The 16,443-nt window shown below is 40.1% G+C and overlaps 3 protein-coding genes across 6 annotated transcripts in view; all 3 read left to right on the plus strand.

The window, feature by feature from the left end:
- The first annotated feature begins 264 nt into the window (after window positions 1-264).
- LOC103474133 (olfactory receptor 13C8-like) lies at window positions 265-2,092 on the plus strand. The gene is made up of 2 exons (XM_008424886.2): window positions 265-373; window positions 469-2,092. The coding sequence occupies exon 2, from the start codon at window positions 493-495 to the stop codon at window positions 1,426-1,428; it is 936 nt and encodes a 311-aa protein (XP_008423108.1). The 5' UTR covers window positions 265-373; window positions 469-492; the 3' UTR covers window positions 1,429-2,092.
- A 2,930-nt stretch (window positions 2,093-5,022) lies between these two features.
- On the plus strand, window positions 5,023-6,311 carry LOC103474187 (olfactory receptor 2AJ1-like). Its single transcript, XM_008424988.1, has 2 exons — window positions 5,023-5,098; window positions 5,352-6,311. Exon 2 carries the CDS (start codon window positions 5,376-5,378, stop codon window positions 6,309-6,311), a length of 936 nt encoding a protein of 311 aa, XP_008423210.1. The 5' UTR covers window positions 5,023-5,098; window positions 5,352-5,375.
- Window positions 6,312-9,718: 3,407 nt separating this feature from the next.
- p4ha3 (prolyl 4-hydroxylase, alpha polypeptide III) overlaps window positions 9,719-16,443 on the plus strand; it is a 13,987-nt gene continuing 7,262 nt past the window's right edge. For 3 of the 4 annotated variants that reach the window (XR_535114.2, XR_535113.2, XM_008424888.2), the window contains exons 1-6: window positions 9,724-10,090; window positions 11,127-11,281; window positions 11,382-11,605; window positions 15,195-15,344; window positions 15,413-15,464; window positions 16,027-16,184. Coding sequence is in view for 2 of the 4 variants with exons in the window: in XM_008424888.2 (XP_008423110.1) it covers window positions 9,903-10,090; window positions 11,127-11,281; window positions 11,382-11,605; window positions 15,195-15,344; window positions 15,413-15,464; window positions 16,027-16,184 (927 nt within the window). In the remaining 2 variants the exon portion in view is untranslated. Of the gene's footprint in view, window positions 10,091-11,126; window positions 11,282-11,381; window positions 11,606-15,194; window positions 15,345-15,412; window positions 15,465-16,026; window positions 16,185-16,443 lie in introns of all 4 variants that reach the window. The other variant, XM_008424889.2, reaches the window with a different exon arrangement.

Here is a 16,443-nt window from a genome sequence, read left to right on the forward strand (position 1 = left end):
GGATATCTATACTTGCATCACAAAGTATTTAGATAAATTTCCTTTCAGAATGTAAAGTGTAGGGTTGTCTTACCAAGATATTTGCAAAGAAGATAACTTCTTCCTAGTTTTATCAGCTGGATGGAAAGTTTCACTTTTGTATCTTTTGTGAAACTTTGTTGTGACCTCTTCTCTCCTCTGAAATCTGTTGCTAATTAGAATCACAACACTTGGCGATGGTGGTGTGTCTCTAGAGGAATCAGGTCCAAGCCTACATAGTGGAAAATGACTTGAACATCTGAGTTAAGGAGGTGATAGATGAAACACATCTCTACAAAGACGTCATGTGAAGCAGAACAGTCTGAGCTCCTCTGGCTGATAAACGGATTGATAGGTGAGTGAAGGATGATCAATGGGGAAAATGTTGCGCATATGTATTCTTTAATTCTTTTTGTGTAAACTGAAATTTACTGTGTTTTTCTGAAATAGGAATTATCTGTTCAGAGCAGCAAAATGCAGAATCGGACTGAACTTTCTGTCAATGAAACGTCCCCAAAAAGCTTCTCTGTGATCGTCAAGGTGTGTGTGGTGATCCCGTTGTTCTGCGTCTTCCTGTACTTCATCGCTGTCATGCTGCAGATCTTTGCCTCTCATAAACAGTTTTTGGACACTTCCCGTTACATCCTGTTTGCACACATGCTGATCAATGACACCCTCCAGATCCTATCTTCTGTGCTACTCTTCCTCTGTGTGATGAGTCAGGTCAAGTTACCTTTTCTGTTCTGTGTCCCGATGCTCTTTGTATCTACTGGTACCTTTCAGAACACCACTTTGATTCTGGCTGCCATGTCACTGGAACGTTATGTTTCCATTTTCTACCCTCTGCAGTGCCCATCCTCCTGGCGCTCAGACCGTATCTGGATCATTATTCTGCCTCTGTGGATCATCAGCTTCACATTCCCCATTATTGAGTTTTCCATCGGGAAGCATACTCTCACTGTAGATGTCCTCTCTACCAACATCCTTTGCAAACCTGCTGTTATTAACTCGTCACCCATCCAGGGACTATATCGGTTCGTTGTGAATGTACTTTTCTTTGCAGTGGTAAGTGTTATCATCCTCTTCACTTATGTGAGGATCGTGATGGAAACCAGGAAGATGCGGCAGCACAGAGCTTCAGTGAGCAAAGCCATGCACACCGTGCTGCTGCACGGCTTCCAGCTGCTGCTGTGCTTGCTGGCTTTTACTCAGCCAATTGCTGAAACTCTCATTGGGCTCCATACAAACTGGCCAGCTGAGGATGTCGCTTTTTTTAATTATTTCTGCTTCATCCTGATACCTCGCTTTCTCAGTCCGCTAATTTATGGCTTCAGGGATCAGAGTCTGAAAAAGCACATTGAAAACAGGTTTCTCTGCTGGTCAAAGAGAGATAAGCCCTTCTTCAAATAGTGACTAAGATTTTAATCAGTTATGAACTGAGTTTAAAAATATGTTTCAGTCCTGTACAAACACAATATGTGCAGATCCTTAAGCGAAACAGCTGTTAACCAAGTCTATTTTGAAACAGTAGACTTGTTATTGTAAATGATAGTAACATCATTACAGAAGTTTTACAGTTAATTATGGAAAATTTTGTTACTTCCAAATGATATTTTTCATCATTTTGTAACCAGGGAGTCTTTCGGTACAAGTACCTAATGGTTCACATTCTCTACTGTGCTCTTACACTTAGGTGGGAGGTATGTCAAAAATATATACATATTTTAATAACAATATCATCTGAAGTAACGTAAAAACACTGCCTTAATAGAAAAAACATCATATAATTAACAACGTTCCTACACCATCTTCGAGTAGCAAAATCTTCTGACAAGTTTTTTGCTAATTTTGCACACTTTAATGATGTATAGTCAAGAGTTAACAATAACAAGTTTACTTGTTTGCAGAATTAGTCTTTTTGTAATTGTAAGAAAATCTAATAAGTTACAACGCAAAAGTTTTCATTGTGTGGAAAAGTCTTATAAATTAACTGTGTGATGCTATTAAAATGAAATCTTCCTGTGTTGCTGAACCCTCTCTGCACTTCCTATATAAATATTTTTTATAAGTTAATATTTCCTACTCATTTTCAAACAAAAGTGGTAAACAAATTATTTTGTTCTTGGTCATGTATGCACATGTTTTTCTCTGTCCTACTTTTCTGTTCAATTGTTTTTTAAAACCTGTTTGAAATAAATACATTTTCTTGAAGAAAGCCCGACCTCTCCTTTATGACTTAGAGAAAATTAATTTGTGAAATGTTAATTATAAAGCAAAACTAAGGTTAATCTGAGCTTTGTTGTAGAAATAAATTGTATTTGTGTTTAGAGTTCAAAAGAATGCTTGCCTTGGCAGAGTCCAACTCTCACCAGAAATGAGTTTGACTAACTGCCGGCAATGTGGACCAAACTCTGACACTGGACTTAACAGCAAAAGGATCTGTACCCCCAACCAAACTCTCAGGCTGCATGGCTAGCTCCTGGGGTCCAGGCTACTCATCCCCTGAACTCCACAATGTTCTTCAGTATCCAAGGCGGTCGAGGACAACCCGCCTCAGTCCCCTGTGCCAGTAAGTGGGTACCCTGCACCCAAGCTCCTCCATGGGTTTCCTTCCTGAGCCCCCACGTGGGTTTAAGACATGCCCCAATCTTAAGGGGAGAATTTTAAGGACCTTCAGCAGCTGCTGATCCCCAAGCTCCAAGCTCCTCTGACGTCGGCAGTCAAACTCCAAGCTCCTCTGCTTGGCCCCTAGATTGAAGCTCTCCAGCTGCCACAGTGCTGCGGGCAACAAGCACCACTGGCCGAAAGGCCGGCATCCTTATCCATTTCGTGCGTTCCACCGTCTACCAGCACCTTTTTGAACACCACTTTGATTCTGGCTGCCATGTCACTAGAGCGTTATGTTGCTATTTTCTACCCTCTGCAGCGCACGGCCTCCTGGCGCTCAGACCGTATCTGGATCATTACTCTGCCTCTGTGAATCATCAGCTTCACATTCCCCGTTATTGAGTTTTCCATCTTCTATCTATCTTACTGATCTAACTCAGCAGCTAGAATGCCCCAAAGTCCTCTATTACCAAGTAATTTTCAAAGAACATTTTACAAGACCATGCTGTTATGCAATAATCCCGATCTGAAAGTGTTTGCTAAGCAAAAACACCATTTCATCACCGATCAATACGGCGACTCCCCTTGTAGCTGGACAAGAGCCAGCTGCAACTGTTTCCTAAAAGCATAGCTGACCTTCCAGTCAGTGAAATTCTGGAGTCTGGAAAAGAAAACCATTGTTGTGGTCTACAAAATAAACAATGAAAATATTAAACAATCAACCAACCAATGTTGATCAAATGGCTAAAAGTCACCAAATCAGCCAAGAAAACTTAGAATAAATTATTAATCAATTAAGCTCCTCCTCCAGTTATCCTCCCCACAACTTTTGTAACGGTGTAACTAACCAACCACCTGAAACCTGAAAGCTAGAACCCGCTCCTAGCAAATTTTGAAAAAAATCCAGCAAAATGGGCAGAGCCAAGAGACACAGCTGAGTGTGGGGATGAGCAAGGGGGAGAGTGGCACTGTGATCAGAACAAAAGAAGCAATGTCGTCAACTTATCCACTTTGTCGCTGTATTTATCAATTTTTCAGACTCGTCTAGCCACTTTTTATTTTCAAAAACAACTAGTAAATCTAGCAACCCTTTTTCTGTGTTGTTGGATACTTATATTGAGAACAATCTGCTGCAATCTGTCTGTCTGCTACCATTAGCTTCTCCCACTTCCTCAGCATTGCAGGGAGTCTCACACAGTCAACTATTCAACTACTGTTGAAGGCACTGCGGAGCCATAGTCAGAGAAGAACAGACCCATTCCTCTCAATGCCCTCACTGTAAATAAATCAAACATTTGTAAAGCTCAGTAACGCATTCAATCTCTGTTCGTCAGCCGGCACGGCAACACTTGCTACTCCAACTCCTGGCTTGCCACCAGATGGGCAGTGGCAGAAAGAGGTAGGGAGGGAGCGATGTGCTGTTATACCCAAAGTAACAAAAGTTGTACCAAGCCGTACCATTGCAAACAATGGTAAAATTCAACTGCCTAAAAACCGCTTGACCGAAGGTCAGTAGTGAGATGATTTTAACTGCTGCACAGCTAGGATTGTATTGCATCTGACCTGATTAAATTGTAAACTCGTTCCTCTCATCAGGTGTTGTCAACCCAGACTGCATCAACAGCAATTATCACATCACTGATCAGAAAGAACAATTTGGACAAGTCACTACTGCAGAATTACAGGCCAATGTCCAACCTTACATTCATCAGCAAAACTATTGAAGCAGCTGTGATTCAATAGGTAATTGCTTTCTTAGCAATGATTAATCCTTTGACATCTTTGGGTTTAGTTTTCCTGCTTTCAGTACCGCTCATCATAATACCGAGACCATCCTAGTCAAAATGTTCAGTGACATCCACATGAATACAGACTGCAAGAACCACAGTGTCGCTTCTGTTGCACAGCATTTGACACTCAGCTGAAATGAACATGTCCAGTCGGACTGTCTGGCACAGTAATTAAAGTGGTTTGAATTTAGGTTAAAGAATAGGGACTGTGTTCTCTTGATAAGTAACTGTTCATCGGAGTAACATGTGGGGTACCCCAAGGTTCAATCCTGGGACCCCTGTTGTCTTTATTGAGGTTGGAAATGTGAAAAAGTTTATGGATAACTTCATTTGCAGCATAATGTATTTTGGGTAAATTTCCTTTCAGAATGTATGTTTATGTAAGTTTATTAACCAGGATGCAGGGAAGATTAAATCATGTTTTCTTCTTAGTTTTATAAGTAGGAAAGTTTCACTTTATTAAGAAGCTTTGTGAAACTCTGACATTAGTCTTTCTCCCCTCTGAAATCTATCACCAATGGGAATAATAACACTTGGCGATGGTGGTGTGTCCAAGTCTACATAATTGAACGTAACCTGAACATTTCAGTTAAGGAGGAGATCCAACCTGAAACACATCTCTACAAAGACGCCATGAGAAGTAGAAAAGTCTGAGGTCCTCTGACTGATAAAGGGATTGGTAGGTGAGTGAAATACGGTCAATGGGGAAAATGTTGAGCATTAATAGATTCTATTTTATATTCGTCCATTCTTTTTGTGCAAACTCAGTTTTATGATGTTTTGTGTTCACTGATTTTACATTCTTTTATTATTGATGTGTTTCCATTTTTGTAAAGCACTTTGTGATTTTCATGTCTGTGAAAGGTGCTATATAAATTAAGTTTACTTACTTACTTACTTACTTACTTACTTACTTACTATGTTTTTCTTAAACAGGAATTATCTCTTCAAAGCAGCAAAATGCAGAATCGGACCGTGGTTCCTATCAATGCTACTTCCCCAAAAAGCTTCTCTGTGATCATCAAGGTGTGTGTGGTGATCCCATTTTTCTGTGTCTTCCTGTGCTTCGTCGCCATCATGCTGCAGATCTTTGCCTCTCACAGACAATTTTTGGACACTTCCCGTTATATCCTGTTTGCACACTTGTTGATCAATGACACCATACACATTGTGTCTTCTGTGTTAACATTTCTCACTCTGATGGGTCAAGTCAAGTTACCTCTTCTGTTCTGTGTACCTCTGTTCTTTGTGTCTACTGGTACCTTTCAGAACACCACTTTGATCCTGGCTGCCATGTCACTGGAGCGTTATGTTGCCATTTTTTACCCTCTGCAGTGCCCGAACTCCTGGCGCTCAGACCGTGTCTGGATCATTGCTCTGCCTCTGTGGATCATCAGCTTTATATTCCCCATCATTGAGTATTTTATTGGGAAAGATGGTCAATCTGTAGATGTCCTCTCTACAAACATGCTTTGCAAAAATACTGTCATGAATTCATCCCCAATCCATGAACTGTATCGACTTTTTGTGAACGTACTTTCATTTGCAGTTGTGGGTGTTATCATCCTCTTCACCTATGTGAGGATTTTGATGGAAACCAGGAAGATGCGGCAGGACAGAGCTTCAGTGAGCAAAGCCATGCACACCGTGCTGCTGCACGGCTTCCAGCTGCTTCTGTGCTTGCTGGGTTTCACTCAGCCCATATTTATAACTCTCATTGGGCTCCACACAAACTGGCTGGGTGAGGACATTGTCTTCTTAAATTTCTTCTGCTTCATCCTCATACCTCGCTTTCTCAGTCCACTGATTTATGGCTTCAGGGATCAGAGTCTGAGAAAACACATTAGAAACTGGTTTCTCTGCTGCTCAAAGAAAGGCAAACCCTTTTTAAAATAGTGACTCAAATATAAACTGACAGTTTGAAAATAAATTGTTTTAGTCCTGAGTATTTATCCTCTTTTACTACAAACCTGAAATAAATCTGCTCACTGACTATGTAAAAGCTTCCATGGTGTGGAAAACTTTCTACAGGTTGACTGTGTGACATTTTTAAAAGTTAAAACAATGATTAACCTCTGCGTTAATCCTGCTCTGCTGCTGTACGTTTTTACAGATTTACTGTAAAAAAAAATTCTTGTTCTTAATTTGGTGACATAACTAATTTGTTTAAAAAAATAAATAAAACTAAAAATGTATAACTGCTTTGTTTATATTATAATGTTTAATTGACACCTTAATCATTCTTAGTGTCTCCACATCATATTTCCTAATTTTTTGTTTTAACTTTTCTCTGCTCACCCCATATTTTTCACAATAAATTAATAAACAAACGTCAACTGACCAATAGCATTTAGTTTTAGGACGTACAGGTGCCCACCCCCAGAGATGTGGGCTACGTACTGGATGTTTTGACACAAAATATCTTTTTTTTTTTCTCCACAATTTTGTTAATAGCAAACAGATAAAGAATCCAATAAACTTTTCTTCTTACGTTCTTAAGGAAAATCTCAGCGCAGCGCGAACAGCCGTTCAGACCTACATCGCATTCTGGGCCAAGCAGATTCAGAAAATATTTTGTTAAACAAACTGAAACAGAATATTATTTTTATCCTTAAAGGGGGAGGTGGTGGGGCAGCATCATGTATTTTTCAGGCACATATTTTATAACAAAATCATCTAACTATGTTACCTTCAGTTGTTATGAAAACGCTACATATGAAATATAACACATCATATTTGACTTCACATCATGATCGTATCTGATGGCTGGAAAGTGGCTTCTGTCTCTTTAAGAAACTCCTATTCTTTCTGACACAACAATGCTTCTCCGTGATGCTGTCTACACCTAACCTATGTAGTTCATCATAACCTAATATGAAGCTCAAAAAAGTTGAAAAGCTTAAAGGTTCTGTAATTTATAGGACTAAATATCCTTTTAGACTAAAACAAACAAGAACAGACTGAACCCTTGAAATCAGGCAGTTTGCTTTACTTTGATTTATGCAAATATGCGCACAGTTTCCGCAGACAAGATAAACAACTTTTGCAGGTCGGCATCTGTTAAACATGAACCCCACAGAGGTATATCTGCGCTAACATTGCTCCATGATGACTGATCATACTCTTACCCTTGTGCAATTCCCCTGGTGCCTGACAGCCAATGGCAACCTGTCCACATCCTGGACAGGTCACCAGTCTGTCACCGGGCAACACAGAGACAGACAGGACAATCAAGCCTGAGTACCCGGAGAGAACCCACACATGCACAAGGAGAACATGCAAACTCCATGCAGCCCACCAGGGTCTTTAGAACCCATTAAATAACTACTAGGCAACACCAATGAATACATCTTAATTGGGACAAAGGAATGATCAAAAAGAGATCAAACTGTCAATTTCCTGCAGCCAGAAACTTTGACCTTGACCCTACTTTGACCCAGAGGTTCCCAAACTGTGGGGCACGCTCCCTAGGTGGGGCGCCATCTGAATGGATGAAAAAAAAAAACATGAACGCTGTGCGTTCGGTTTTTATCTTAGAATGGCCAACTCTGTTATTCCTATGTCAATTTGATACAGTAGGGGCTTCCACACTTCCCATATCTGTGTCCTCTGTCACTTTTATCAGCAGTTGAAACTGTTTAATCCGTTGTTAACATGTTGTAACCTGTTTTTCCGAGCCGCCTTTAAACGCAACATGAGCACAATGACGCTTGTGCTGGTTTTTACACCTGTGCGGCAGTGAAGGAGATCTGCTGCTGCTGCTGCTGTTGCTGTGCAGAGCTACGCACGTGTGTTAGAATCATGGCAGCAAACCAGCAAAACGCAAAGAACTTTTCAGTTTTCCCCCCAAACTAACCGACTGAGTTGAGTAAAGCTGTTGGATGCAGGTAAAGTTAACTAAAAGATGACTAGCTAATTATCAATACATGACCCCTTAACAAGTAGCCTGTAGGCTACCGATGTTGTTGTCTATGTCCAGCTACGTACATTCATTTTGAACCCAAAAAAAGTCGATTCCCACCCCTCATTCTTAGAGACACACAGGAAGTCTCTAAGAAATCTCCCACCCCCCAACAAATGTCGTCCAACCAGACGGCTATATGTAATCCATAGGGGGGCCCAGAAAATGTTTGGAAACCACTGGGGGGGGGCCAGGAGAAAAAGTTTGGGAACCACTGCTTTGACCTATGCAAACATGCGCACAGTTTCTGCAGAAAAAGATAAGCAACTTTTGCAGGTCGGCATCAGTTAAACATAAATCCCACGGAGGTGTATTTGCGCTAACTTTGCTCCGTGACGACCTTTCATCCTCTCACCCTTTCACCGGTGAACCACTGAACAGCTGAAGGTGCAGAGCTGTTTATCAGCTGTGTAAATCAGTTAGAGAAAAGCAAATAAAAAGATTTTCAGGCTAAAATCAACATATTTTAAAGGCTATAAGATATTTTAACTTTCAACATGTACAGTGTGCCGCAGAGACAAGAATTCAACGCTCATTTTTATAGGTCAAAGACAAAGCAATATATGTTTATTGAGTACATATGATCTGTGGGTGTTTTAATTTCATTTATTTTTTTTGTTTTGATCATTTCCTTACTTAATTACTTTGCTTGATCTCCCCATGTCAGCTCATTCCTTTGCATTAGTTTACTTCTTTTATTCCTTTATTCATTCTTTTATTCTGTTCCTTCTAGGATTCTGTTCCCGTTTGATCAATATTGTTCTTTCCTCTTACTTTTCTACGAGTCCCAGTTCTATATTTCTTATAGTCGGCTACGCTGTTTTGATATGAAACTTGAGTAGTGTTCCTTTATCTGTTATCTTTGTTGAAATATTCTGTTTTTGCATAATTGTTGTACAGTAGAGATAAAAATAGAAAGTGCCAATAAGTGAAAAATACATTTAAAGTAAACTTGATTTATTTGTCTTGCTGGGTGAACAGGTGGGACGCACCAGCTGCCTACATGAATCAGAGGTTTAATTTATTTATTAAAATGTTTGCACAGAAAAGGCATAATAAATCCATATTTTAATTGATCTCTGTGTGTTTTTTTTTTTTTTTACAATATCAACAATATAGTCTGTTAACTGTGGTTATTTGCTGTCATCCACAGATCAGTCACAGAGTAGCTGGTTTTGCCAGATGCTTGTAGATTTAATAGTACTGGCACAGTTTGACCAGCAGACGTCGCTGTAGAGAAAAAAGCTGGCTACAGGCGCTCTTACTTTTGGAACAATTTTTTTTATTTTAACAATTGTGCTTAAAACCTCGGTTAATAAATTAAATAGTTTAAAATATTGTTGCCCTTCCGCCTCCTACAACTTCCAATACGGCTCCCATTGGAAGTGAATTCGAGTTAATTCCGGTGACGTTCCTCACAGAGAGAGCGGAGAAGCCGATCCCAGATCAGAACCGAGTCATCAGATGAGGAGCCGTGAGAAGCTCAGCTCATCCCAKGATAACGACAGAGTTCACTTTTCGAGGGGATGGAAGCTCCTCCGGCTGCTTTCTATCTCTGCTGCTTCCTTGTCGCTGCTCTCGCTTTCCAGRCCGAAGGAGAAATGTATACGTCGCTCCAAAACGTGAGGCAAGCCATTGACGTTGAGAGGAAACTGATTGAGTATCTGAGAAGTTATATCGACAGCGAGCAGCAGAGACTGGAGGACATCAAGCGGTGAGTGATGGCGAATTGAGTTGAGGTTGGGTACACGCACACTCAGTGTCGAGGACTTTTCATCAGGATGGGAAATGAGAAATCTGTTTATTTCTCTGTCGCAGCCGCCTCCACCCGTTTTGTTTATGAATTAAATACAGCTTAGCTCAACTACTTCTATTTCTATTTTTTATTTCTTTTTTTTAACTGTTTCATTTATGTGTCCTGTGGTTTTCTCTTTTTTTAGCCACTAAAAGGAAGTTTCTTTGTTGTAAAGTGTGACAGAATTAAAGTCATTATTGGCATGCTTTGATGCAGAACTATGCAAGGCCTTGAGAAAGGAAAAACAAACAAACTACACTTTATATGTTCTTTATGTGTTTTCTTCAGTATTAAAATAGCTGCTCACATTTTCCTCTCTGTCCAGAACCAGCCAATGATCCAAAGTCAAGTCACGTTTTATGTGTTTAGCACATTTAAGCAACAAGGCAGTTCAAAAAGCTTCCCACCGTAGAAAACAATTCACAGCAATGAATTATAAAACAAGCAATATATCCTTTGTCAAATATTCAAGCAAATATACATAAAATATATTGATCAGTGTTCCAGTTACTAGTTATCAAAGACATCTGTAAACAGGTGGGGTTTTAGCCTTGATTTAAAGGAACTCAGTGTTTCAGCATCTTTGCAGTTTTCTGAAAGTTTGTTCCAGATTTGTAGTGTATAGAAGCTGAATGCTGCTTCTCTATGTGGGGATTCAAAGTAGACCATAACCAGACCACCTGAGTGGTGATGGAGTCAGGTATGGTGACTACAAATCAAATTTAATTTTAGAATCATGTATTATTCTTTTGGTACGTCATATAAAATGCTAACAAGATACATCGAAGCTTACAGCTGCATTGTGACATCAAATGGGTTTAGAGAGAAGGAAGTATTTGTGGAAGGTGTCAGGTGTTACCCAGGTTCAGTACATCTTTCATTTCTAGTCTTTCCAGTGTAATGAGGACCATATGTGTTCACCTTTCTGTGACCCACGATCTCATCTTTCGCACAGGTTTCATGCCAGAGTGTCCGACCTCCACACAGAGCTCTACAAAGGCCCTGCAGCTGCAACAGCCAACCCACTGGTGGCCTTCACGCTCGTCAAGCGGCTGCATTCGGACTGGCTGAACGTCGCCTACAGCAATGAAGCTCAAGAAAACGTTCAAAGTGAGCTCTATCTCTCTCCCTCCTCCCTAATGATACCTGAACTTCTTCCGCTTTTTAGCCGTCACAAGCAAACTTCAGCCTACAATAACGCTCCATTCAGCCCTCAGGTCCAGATACAAGGAAGAGGAGGCTCACTTGCCCAAAGTGGAAGACCTCCGGGGGGCTGCAAAGGGGTTGATGAGGCTCCAGGATGTGTACTCCCTCCAAGTTTCAAGTCTGGTAAAGGGCCGCTTCCAGAGGGCCAGCGGTGAAGGTGTGATTGACGTCTGTTCGCCTGCTGTGTCCGTCTCGCTGTCTGGTGACGACTGCTTCCTGGTTGGGAAGGTGATCCATCGCACGGAGAAACTGATTCTTTCTTCATTAGATCATATCCTATTCATATCAGCTCTGCAGTGAATCAGTGAGATTGCTTTGTTCAGGTGCAAACTTGTGGTTTAGTCCCGTCAATTAAAACTTTACCCGCCAAACTTTTCACAGCCCAGGAGGAAAAAGTGAAATTTTGAAGAAATAAAAAGTGTTAAAAATTTAGATAGACGGTAACTGCAGCACATTCAAAAGTATTCACACCCCCTGAGGTTTTCCACATATTTTTACATCACTACCGCAAACTTTAATGTGTTCTGTATAAAGTTGTGGGGGAACTTAAAGCAGTGTTAAAGCTGCAGTAGGTAACATTTAATAAAAGGTTGATTTTTTTAAAACTGTCACCATGTTGTGACCGAATGGAATGAGACGGATAACATGTGAAACAATTGAGCTCTGTTGAATTCTCCCAGTGTTAATTAAAAACAACCAATCAGAGGCAGGAGGTGGGGCTTAGTGCTGTCAATCCTCCATGATTGCACTGCTCAACCCCCCTTTGCTCTCTGCTACTCTGCAGCTAGCATAGCCTCTTGTGAATGCTCAAGCTAGCCAGCACGGTTTTCCTGTAACAGTAAGCTGTTTCTTCACCAATAGCACATTTAGGAGCGAGTGCACTGCCATGATTTGCAGCGCTAAGGCCCTCCTTCTGGCTCTTCTGATTGGTTGTTTTTGATTGAGAGCAGTGCATTTCTTAAGATGACAATAACAGCTTGAGGAGAAGTTGGAGGAGATCGAACTTTTCACAGATTATCTGTCTTATACTATCACTACATCATGATAGTTTTAACAAATATGAAAAAGCTAATTAAAAAAAGAAAGTTAGATATTTTACTTCTGTTATGTACAATTTATTAAATTAACACTTCCCACAGTCATTCCCAGGCATTCCTTCACAAACCAAAACTGGTGATGACAGCATCATGTTCTGGAGATGCTTTTCTTCAGCTGGGACATTGAAGCAATTCAAAGTTGACTGGAAGATGACTGGAGTTAAATACATGGTGACAAAACAGACCAGGGCGCAGGTTCACCTTACTGAAAGACAATTCCCCTAAAGAAACAGCCAGAACTGGAATGGAATGGTTTGGGTTCAAACATGTTCATGTGTTTGAATGTCTCAGTCAAAGTCCAGACCTGATGAGTATATCTATAAACTCTTTCCACTCACTTTGTGAGCTTGAGATAATTTGCAAAGAATGGAAATGTCTGGACAAACCTGGTAGAGAGTTCCTGCACTGAAAGGTGCTACTACAAAGTCTTGAGATCAGGTCTATCTTTATGCACGCCACACCTTTCAGATTTTTATTTGCTATGAAACTCCTGCATTTTGTGTCCGTCTTTAAATTATGCTATACTTGTACGTTTACGTAGAATCCCAGTAAATACCCATAGGTTTGTGGTAAGAATGTGACACAATGGAACAAGACGTTCAGGGTTTTAGCAAGACAAAGACCACGCACATGTTTTCTGTAACTTCACTGTGGGCTTCGCAGAAGTGGGCCAACAGCTAATATGATCAGGCCAAAGACAGAACATGAAATAACAGAACAACAAGCTGCCTGAGGAGAGAAGGAAAATATTAAAAAATAAACACACAAAAAAACAGTCATATGTTTCCACTGTTAAAGCTGCACTATATGTTACAACAGTATAATTTAAGACAGAGAATGCGTGAAAAAACTGAGCTCCTCTGCCTTCTCCCAGTGCTCCAAGTGCCAACTGCAGACAAAGATGGATTAAATGTTTTCCTGTAAAGGTAAGTTGTTTTTCTACCTTTAGCACATTGAGCAGCATACATTAGGTTGACTGACAGCGCTGAGACCCTCCTCCTGGCTCTGATTGGCTGTTTTTGGCCAGGAGCAGAGTAGTTTTCAGACTGTAATAGACACACTGGGAGTAGATGAAGGAGCTCAGTTTTTATTTTTATTTTATTTTTATTTTTTTTTATATCTGTCTCAGACCATAAAGGTGACAGTTTTAATAAACATGGGAAAAAGCTGATTTTTCTAAAACGAAAATTTGATACTGCAACTTAAATCTGCAGCAAATGACGACAAAAGAAATTGCAACATATAATTTTTTGAGCGTAGGAAACAAATCTCTGGTGGTTATCTGTCATTTACTGGATGCACAGCCTTGTTAAATTCTCTCGAGACTCAAATAGAAAGACTAGATCTTTTAATAAAAATAGAATAAAAATAGATTTATTCCATAAATGTCCCTTTGCATGAATAATTTCCTTTTCTTAAGGTCTGCAGCGGCTCTATTCCAGGCCTGTCAGTCATGTGTGTTGGGGGTTCTGACACTCAGAACTGGGATTCTTACAACAACTCACTTAGTCATCTCTATTATGAGAGAGCAGATCCCCCAGCTGTTCTGGGATAAAAAAATAGAGAAAGGTGTTTCCATGCTACTTTTTTTTTTTTTTTACTATAACTGCAGCGTTGTGAAAGGGTAGGGCACAGTGTGGGAGAGACAATCTACTATAGAAAAGACATTATCTCATGCTGATGAGCAATGAACACAGAGAACCTTCTGTTACTGAGGCAATGATTTGTTTTACAGCTTTGGAAACAGGTCGGTTGTATTGAATATACATGTAGAAATTTAACTGAGAGAGAGAGAGAAAAAAAGCCAGTGGGCAATAACAATGTATTGGTTCCTAAAGCATAGCATGTAATGTGGTCAATTATACCCAGATTTAAACTGAACTCATCTGTAGGTTTTACCAGATCCCAGTCTGTGCTGGGAGTTTTCACGTGCCTTGTGTTCAGATGCTCAAACTTGTTATTTTTACACACATTGAATTGAACTGAGGCGTCATAAGGGAATCGTTGACTAGACGATTTATTACAGGGAGCAATTTATTTCAACTTAAGTGTGCCTACGTGAGGCCCCACAACAATAAATCAGTCCGAGAACTGATTTTGATGCATGTTTAGCTGCATCCTGAGAAATATGCAAAAGGCTATTATAATTACATCTTGACTGCTCCACAGATGGCTTCACATCTGGCCCTAGTCCAGATTTAGTTGGTCTTCTCCCTGGAGCCGCAGTTAGATGTTTATTGTTGCAGATTTCTCCTCAGCTCTGCCGTTGATGATCCGGAAATCACAAAGAGACCAGAAACACATTCACTGCTTCGTTTAAAGGGGCGGTATTATGTATTTTTCAGCTTATACCACAGTCAAGTAACTATGTTTCCTATATATATGGGAGAGTCTGTGAAGCACTGCTCCAGCTTCCAGCTTCATAAATGGGATCATTTGAACAAATACACTGTAGAAATATTATATGGGCAATTGATTATGACTGTCTCAATGGGAAGGAGTCAAAATCTTAATAGCATTGTTATTTGTTTTTATATGAAAGATCCACGGCAGCACTGGGAGAATCTGAAGGAGCTTCAGTTGTTGCTCTTGTTTGACTCATGACTAAAATTTTACCTGAATGCTGGAACACAACAGAATACCTGATATAGTGTTTGTAAGATACTGACTTAACAAATCATGTTAATATCAGAATAAAGTAACATTTTCATTGTGCACAGGTGGCCTATGAGCAGGAAGACTACTACCACTCGGTGCAGTGGATGGAGGAGTCGGTTCGTCTCTTCAGGGGAGCCGCGGGTGAGTGGAGTCCTGAGAACGAAGGGACCTTAGAGGACGCTCTGGATCACCTGGCTTTCTCCCACTTTAAGGTAGGAGAGCAGAGAAAACACACGTTGGTCTCATGTTTGACTGCTCTAAATCCCTCTGTTTGATTCAGACAGGAAATGTCTCGTATGCCTTGAGTTTGTCTCACGAGTTACTGCATCACGGTGAGTCCACGCCTATCTTTCACCCACAATAAGAACAGTGCCTGCACCTTTTTTGTTTTCAACATTTTGCTGTTTTAAAACCTTAATTCTTTGTGATAAACCGACACAAAGTATTGGTTAATTATAAAGTGGAAGGAAAATCCATGATCTCATTTTTAAGTTTGCCACAAGTTACAACTAAACCCCAATTTATCTGTGGATTTAGATTTATTTTCACTCACATATGAAATTTGCTCCTGGTAGAAACAGCAAAAACAGAAAATCTTACCAAGTATTTTTGTCTAGTTTCTAGTGCAAATATCTTAGTGCAACTGAAATAAGGCAAAACTAACGTACATCATGTTGTAAGTCAATAATTCTTGAATATTGATAAAAAAGTACTTACTCCACTGGCAGATTATTTCACTTATAACAAGAGAAAATAGAAAATTTGCAGAAACCGCTTTTTGTTTTTGCAAACTCAGTATCTTTGACAAACTATGGGAGATTTCAAGAAGAATGAATGATTTGTAATAATACTGTATCCAGCCTCGGTGACTTTGCACACGTTTTGTTTTCTCAGATCCAATGAATGGACGGGTGTTGCAGAATATTGAGAAATATGAGAAGCTGCTGGGTTCTGCAGGTCCAACCGGGGAACGCAGCTTAAGAAGACCCGGTTCCTCCTTCTTAACGACACGGGACACTTATGAGAGACTGTGCCTGACTCAGGGCTCCCAGGTATTCATCAGCATAGGACTCTTCACGTAGTGTCCCAAAGTGACATATGGCTCATCCTGCAGACACATGTCAATGTGTACATTGTCTGCTCTTGCATTATTTTGAATCAGTAAAGTAGGGAAAGTGGATTCGAATAAAAACTGCTAAATCTTGTGATCATGAATTAAGGATTCACGCACAGTATGGGATCGTTTGCTGATGCAAGATTAGCTTGTATTATATGTGTGTGTATATACAGGGGTGAAAGTAGTTTTAAATT

The sequence above is a fragment of the Poecilia reticulata genome, linkage group LG13, assembly GCF_000633615.1.
Source record: "Poecilia reticulata strain Guanapo linkage group LG13, Guppy_female_1.0+MT, whole genome shotgun sequence".
In the NCBI taxonomy this organism is placed as follows: Eukaryota; Metazoa; Chordata; class Actinopteri; order Cyprinodontiformes; family Poeciliidae; genus Poecilia; species Poecilia reticulata.

Excerpts from the sequence above, each read along its gene's own strand:
- LOC103474133 (XM_008424886.2), top strand. The coding sequence starts at position 493 with ATGCAGAATCGGACTGAACTTTCTGTCAATGAAACGTCCCCAAAAAGC.
- LOC103474187 (XM_008424988.1), top strand. The coding sequence starts at position 5,376 with ATGCAGAATCGGACCGTGGTTCCTATCAATGCTACTTCCCCAAAAAGC.